Here is a 7,219-nt window from a genome sequence, read left to right as displayed (position 1 = left end):
TGATCAACACTACTCGGACCACAAACGTAAACTTGAATGCTTCTGTTACTGAAATCATGTCCAGCAGGTGTCTTCAGATTTTATATATATATATATATATATATATATATATATATATATATATGTAGATATCTGTTCATACAGAGATAATAGTTTTAAACAAACCCCAGGATAAACAAACTGTGCATGCACACAGCTTCCCTGTACAATGACGGATTGACACTGACATTTCAGGTGCACCCTCTTTCATTTTTACCTCCTACTAAAGCATGTGTTTCATTAACCAGACTAAACTCTTGGCTTGTTTACAACCTGTCTATATGTCTAACTGTTTATTTCCCTACTGTCTTTGTCGTAGCATGTTTCCAAATTTCAGTAATTACTTTTTGAGTGCTCTGTTAACTGAGAGAAATGATGCCAAAGCTAATACGATAAGACGTTGGTTGCAATTAACTGGAACTTTCCTTTAAAACTATTGGTATGTTTTGTTACTGTGAGAAATTGAGAAAAAAAGGAGAAATTTGCTAGTGCTTGTCACAGCATAGCAAGCCCCTGGCTCCCTTAGGGCTAAGTCTGTGTTTGCTTTCTTTTAGCCCAATCTCATATGCTCTTTATCTCTCTCTTCTGCTCCAGGCACTGTCTACACACACAACATCTTGCCAGTGACTGCAGCAGGCACATGTCTTTGCTTCACCTCATCCTTGAACAACACTAAGAGTCAAGCAAGAGAAGAGGGATATACTGAAACTGGTCATGCTGGTCATTATCTTTAACCCTCCCTCTTCTGGTGATGAGTAATGATGAGCATGATTGTTTTCTGTTGAGTGCTCTGTTAACTGAATGTAGTTAGACATTTACACCTGGTAGCTGCGCGATACTACCCCAGTCTTCTATATTCATAATAACTTCCTATAGGCGACATAGACAGCTGCCTAGGGCACCACCCAGAGGGGAGTTCAGTTCAATCTTAATTTAGTTAAAAGGATACTTTGCTGATTTTCAACCAGCTGTCTATCATAACAATGTGGGTAGTATGTGTAAATGATTCAGACTGTAGCCGAGATAGCGTCTGTAATCCCCCGCTGCCAGTTTGTGCATATTCAGTACGCACCTAGGAACCTTTTGCAAGCACTAGTTTCTGGTAGGACCGGTCTGAGTGGGAACTATATCCGGTTCATGGAAGTTCACGCTTTGACTAGCAACCAGTGTGTGTGGAGACTGCAAAGTTGGAGAAATTGTCCCATTTGAGGTAGGTTGTGTTAAGATAAACACACGTAGCAGTTTCTTGTTTGCTTCTACAGCTGCCATGTTGGAATAGACTTCATGTGACGAATATTTTTTACGTTATTTGGAGATTTCGGTTTGTTGCTAATTCGCTACGTTCGTCCATAATGGCTACATTAGTCCAAAACAGCAGCATATAAATAATGCTGTATTTAGATGGCTTTCAGCACTCACGTGCACTTTCTGTAGGAAATGCAATTCTAGTTACTTTTCTTTAATCATTATTAAGATAGTGTGCTGAGATATAAATGTCATTTCTGCCCTTTTTTTGTAACACAGACCAAAATCAACGCATCAATGTTGGACGGGAAGCGATCAGGTGGATTTCATATCGGGATTCCACCACTCGAAAGTGACGACAGCTGTCTCAGTGACAGTGGGGATAGCGATGAAGACAAAACTCGTACCCCAGGTGATGAAAACGGCAGTAGTAGGGGCGTCGGCACTATAGATATCTTATACATTAAGGTAGATGCCTTGTTGACGGCTTCGGCCCGTTTCAGCGATGCGTCAACGTCGCCGTCATCTTGGGGAGGTCGCGGCCGGCTGGCTGGTACTGTTGTGTAAGTCTTCAGCAAACTTGGCGTGCTCACTCAAAAGTCTCAAAGTGTAATTGGGTGCCAGTCCAAAAAATTACAGCAAAGCACAAAAACCCGACAGCACTCACTGATAAGTGTAATACTTTTTAATATAGTGGATTGCACAGCAGCAGTCGAACGAATAGCCGTCCTCAGCGTTAAATGGTTTGTGGGCGTGTGTCCCTTTTAACAGAGAGCTGGTTCAGATTAACATTGCAACCTCAGTGATACATCGAATAGTCTAAATATAATTAAAAAGATTAGAATGTATATGTATGTATGTGTACATGCCCGAAAGTACCTGTGCGTTTGTGCCATGAGTTCTCCATCAGAGCGGGTGTTCAGCACCGCGGCCGAAGTTGTCAATCCACCACGTGCGCTGCTCCAGCTGGAAAAAGTTAACATGCTGGTTTTTCTGGCGAAAAACCTTGAATAGTTTTGAAGCATAGGATGCTGCTATAGTTATCATTATACTTTGTTTTTATGTCATTTTCAATGAGGAGTAGCCTGTTCTGACGGACAGAAAAGCTCGGACTTGGAGAGGGTGAACTTTTCAAACTAAAGGTAGGCTCTACAAATAAACTAACCAACAGTATCTCCCGTTGCATTCTCAGGATGGGATTATATAGCCTATATAGCCTATGCCCATTTTCGGTTATGCCTTGTTATTTATTGTTCTGTTTTTCTAAGTGCTTATGTGCTTTTAATGTATTTGATTTATGTTGATAGGTTCTAAAAATAAACCATTGGACAGTACCCGTTGCGGTCTGACGATACGCTGTATAGCACACATTATCGTTACTGCCGTTATTTATTGTTACTTTTTTGGAGTGGACTGTAGCCCACAGACAGTGTTGTTATTTCATTCTGTTTGGTTGACTGCTGCATTTGCACTTTTTAAATATTTATTAATAAAAGTTATTAATGTTGTACATGTTTTGTTGTTATTTTTCAGTATTCTTAGGCCTATGTAATGTTTGCTATTCTGTCTCTGAACGGTATAGGCACAAGCCGACATTTTGGCGACTCCCTCTGAGCCCTTTAAAGTGATTATTAATTAGTCATGGTAATACCGTATACCCCGGGAAAATGTGGGGAAGGTTTAACGGTAACAAAATTTGGATGTGTGTGTATATGTGTATATATGTGTATATATATATATATATATATACATATACATATAATATAATGTAAAAAATATAATGTAAAAAATATCTAAGAAACTTTGTAAATATATTTTGGTCTATCTTTTGATGTTGTGTTGTATTTTGTGCTTCATGATTTTTTTGTTCCCAATTCCACTTTGAGACTTTTGAGTGTGCACGCCAAGTTTGCTGAAGACTTCTCTCCATACACAACCGTACTAGCCAGCCGGCCGTGATCTCCCCAAGATGACGGCGCCGTTGACGCACAGTAGCCACAGGAATGAGTCCTCTAATGATTATATATATCTATGGTCAGCACTATGCACTGAACCAGCGACAGTGTGTACTGAGTGTACGTGTACAAAAGCGCTGCCTCGCTGCAGTCGTCGCAGGTTCGAGTCCAGCCTGCGGCCCTGTGCTGCGTGTCATCCTCCCCATTTCACGCTGTCCTAAGGCAGGCTACATAAATAATCTGAAATAAAAGCAGCAGTAATAATGCTATCATTTTGAAGAGTTTCAGCTTTTTTGTTGTTTACATATGGCCATATGTTTGTGAATGTAACCATGTGTACATGATGTTTATATAATGTACATAAAAATGTCTGCACTTTTCTAAAGTGATTTTTTTTTTTCTGCACCAGGTTATGAAAGCGGCAGTAGTGAGAGTGCTGACAACAGCAGCAGTGATGAAGACTTTACTACTGCAAGAAGGAAATCAGCTGCTACTACAAAAAGAAAAAGACTAAAGGTAGCATGGAAGATGGCGAAGCAAGAGAACTCTGTAACAGACGATCCAGTTAGGCAAGGTGCTCCTCTGGGTGCTGATGAAGTCAGACTGCCCATTCAATACTTCAGAGACTTTTTTGATGCTGATCTTTTGGGTAGTATTGTAGAACAAAGCAATCTGTATTGCACACAACAAAATCAAAATTGTGCCCTCAAATTGGATCACAATGAACTGGAGCAGTTTATTGGCACTGTAGTGTACATGAGTGTTTTGCATTTACCTAGGCCAAGAATGTACTGGTCCAGTGCATGTCGAGTATCACAGGTGGCTGATGTGATGTCCCGAGACAGATGGGAAGAAATAATACATTTCATTCATTTCAGTGACAACATGGCACCCAATAACGGTGATAGGCTTTTCAAAGTCAGGTCACTTATTGATTCACTTCTCCCCAAATTTCAGGCTCTCCCTCAAGCTCAAATGTTATCTGTTGATGAGCAAATGGTGCCATTCAAAGGCAGATCAAGTCTAAAGCAGTATATCCCTGAGAAGCCATACAAATGGGGATACAAAATCTTTGTGCTTTGTGACACAGAAGGCCTGGTGCATTCATTTGACATATTTGCAGGGAAAATTGGTCCTGCACCAGGACAACCAGACATTGGGGCAAGTGGAAACATTGTGCTAAAGCTTGCACAAGATATTCATGATGCTGCCAATCACTTGCTGTGCTTTGACAACCGGTTTTCCTCCTTGGATTTGTTTGTTGCTCTTGCAAACAAGGGGATACCAGCCCTTGGTACTGTGAAGCAAAGTTGCCTGAAAGGGTGCAGTTTCAGTGAAGACACAGAAATAAAGAAAAAGAGAAGAGGGACATTTGAAGAGCAACAGGTTGACGTAGACAATGTGGAAATAAGAGCAGTCAAATGGTTTGACAACAGCGGTGTGATCGTTGCCAGCACCTTTGCCAGTGCCCGGCCTGTTTCTAACATAGAAAGATGGGATAGAAAGTTGAAAAAGAAAGTGTCTGTGGAATGCCCAGGTATCATCAGCCTGTACACCAAGTTCATGGGCAGGGTTGATGCTCTTGATGCACTGATTGCAGATTACCGCATCCACATAAGGTCAAAAAAGTACTACCATAGGTTCTTTTTTCACTTTGTGGATATGGTCATTGTCAACAGCTGGTTGTTGTATCGGCGTGATTGTGAGTCACTGAGTGTTCCGAGAAAGAAGCAGATGGATTTGCTTGCTTTCAGAACATCTATTGCACAGGCGCTCTGCATGCAAGGCAAGGATCTGTCAAAAAACAAGAGGGGGCCGCCTTCATCGGATGTTGAAAGGGAGTTTGAAAAGAAGAAGCGCCGAGGTCCAGCTAAGGCTATTCCAACACAGGAAGTCCGTTCAGATGCTGTGGGTCACTGGCCAGTGGTTGAAAGAGAGCGGCAACGCTGCAAATTCCCAAATTGTAAGGGCCAGACTGTGTTCAAATGTGCAAAGTGCAACGTTCACCTGTGCCTCAACAAAAACAAGAACTGCTTTCGTGAATTCCACGAGTAAGGCTGTTTCATGCAAAGACAGTTCAAGTGACATGCTTGCTCTCCACATTGGAGAAACAAGGACAGAGTAGGAGTAAAGATGTCATGGTGAAATTTAAGGTGTGCTGATTGATTCATGTCATCAACTCATGCACTGAGTAACATTTCAAGTAAATGTTCCACCTTAAAACATGTCGACAGTCAGCCCAATGAATGAAGCTATTTTTTTCTCTTTCATTTTATAGTTATAGTTTTCTGATGTATGATCAGAGGTTACATAAAACCAGCCGCAACTCAGCCCTGAGCAGAGTGACTGTCCTCTACTGACCAATCAGACTGCAGGGTTTCTAGCTCCACATTTTATTACCAGATCTGTGTACTAGGTACAAGTGATGGTGAGATGAAGCCTCATGAAGCATTGAAGCTTTCCAGCAAATTGGTTAAGAAAAGGGTTCATTTCTCGAGGCTTCATGTGCACACGAAACCACCTGCTGGCCAAAGTGTGTAAAACAGGCAGCTGTGACCTTAACCACGTAATCTGTGATACACGGTATTTTGTGTCAGTAATGGGTGTTGGGAATAACTATTAATAATAATAATAATAATAATATTATAACTTTCTTTTTATCAATATAGTGTATTTTCTAGTGAGTATATTATGACTATACTGTATCAAATAAATGTACAATAAACTGTTATTGTTTTGTGAATGCATCCTGTGTGTATAAACCAATCATTTGGCTAAAAATTGTATTGTGGTGTAGTGTCATGTAATATAATAATGGCAAAGGGGTAATATTCGTGTTCTGTGTCACTTCTGTGCAAACCTCGCACCAAGATCTGAACCACTTCCCGAACCAGTCACATGGTACAGCCTGACAGCGAGGCTTCGGACGTCATCAATGACGTCACTCGTCTGAAACTATACAAGCCTCGATACGCACATCGCGGAAACACTTCCTGGATTAAGCCTGATTTATGGTCCTGCGTTAAATCAACGACGTCGCTACGTCGTAGGGTATGTGGCTATGCAGAAGGCTCGCCGTAGCCCCCGGCGTAGCCTGACGTGCACCTCCCCAAAAATGTAACTACACGTCGAGGCAACGCAGACCCAGCGCAGACCGAGAGGGCTGTGATTGGTTTGCTTGGTAGCAACGCATTTCCGGTTCCGTATTTCCAGATTGCGCCATCCCCGCCATCTTTAAACATCTTCTGTTGCGATGTAGATGTTGCAGTATTAAGGCCCATTTATGCTCAACGTTCAATACGGATACGGATACGGACGGAGCCGTCTGTCCGTGCTCCGCGTTCATTTCTCTGTGACCGGAAAAGCCGGAAGCTAAACAAAGAATCAACTAGAGACGACGATAACCATTCAGGAAAGGAACGCAGCCTCCTACCGCTCTGGCGGTGAATTGCACCGCGACGAAATGGAGCGACGGAGAAGTTCGAAGGGTTCACGACGGCGTCACGGCAACGACGTAGGTACTTCGTTGATTTAACGCAGGACCATAAATCAGGCTTTACTCAACGCACGCTTAGAAGCATCGGCACAGCACATAACATCACTACTAGGTACCCCAACAGAGAGGTAAACAAAAATGGGGACGATACTGAACGGTTCCATTGGTACCATCCACAATTTTTCACAGTGGAAACAGGAAAAAAAAGCGTACTGAACTGAACCGTACCGTACTGCTCGGTGGAAACAGGGCTTTATTGTTAAAAGTCGCCTTAAATGAGCCAATAACAATCTGACTTTTGGGAAAGCTTGATGACATTTAAGATATACATTTAGTTCATGATGTTTAAGTATTTCTTTACTGTACTGTTTTGTTTCTTGCCATTGTCATGATTCATTCTTTTCTAAATGAAAGTTTATAAGTTCTAAGTGAAAAGCTTATAAAAAAATTTTTTTTGTAGCATCAATAAAATCTCCATACCTCA

General features: G+C 41.6%; 1 protein-coding gene across 4 annotated transcripts; it reads left to right on the top strand.

Annotated features, from left to right (window-relative positions):
- The first annotated feature begins 1,154 nt into the window (after positions 1–1,154).
- Positions 1,155–7,219, top strand: LOC126390695 (piggyBac transposable element-derived protein 2-like). Of its 4 annotated transcripts, none has more exons than XM_050045111.1 (3): positions 1,155–1,249; positions 1,564–1,696; positions 3,649–7,219. In XM_050045111.1, the coding sequence occupies exons 2-3, from the start codon at positions 1,582–1,584 to the stop codon at positions 5,292–5,294; spliced, it is 1,761 nt and encodes a 586-aa protein (XP_049901068.1). In that variant the 5' UTR covers positions 1,155–1,249; positions 1,564–1,581; the 3' UTR covers positions 5,295–7,219. The 4 variants fall into 4 exon arrangements, with proteins under 4 accessions (XP_049901068.1, XP_049901069.1, XP_049901071.1 ...); XM_050045112.1 differs by having other exon boundaries at positions 1,564–1,752; XM_050045114.1 differs by lacking the exon at positions 1,564–1,696 and having other exon boundaries at positions 1,174–1,249.

Source organism: Epinephelus moara, chromosome 5 (genome assembly GCF_006386435.1).
Source record: "Epinephelus moara isolate mb chromosome 5, YSFRI_EMoa_1.0, whole genome shotgun sequence".
Classification (NCBI taxonomy): domain Eukaryota; kingdom Metazoa; phylum Chordata; class Actinopteri; order Perciformes; family Serranidae; genus Epinephelus; species Epinephelus moara.
The sequence above is the reverse complement of the archived record's forward strand: the minus strand, read 5'-3'. Positions and strand labels throughout refer to the sequence as shown.

Coding starts and splice junctions, on each gene's coding strand:
- LOC126390695 (XM_050045111.1), top strand. CDS start 1,582: ATGTTGGACGGGAAGCGATCAGGTGGATTTCATATCGGGATTCCACCA. Junction 1,697..3,648: donor AGACAAAACTCGTACCCCAG/GTGATGAAAACG, acceptor TTTCTGCACCAG/GTTATGAAAGCGGCAGTAGT.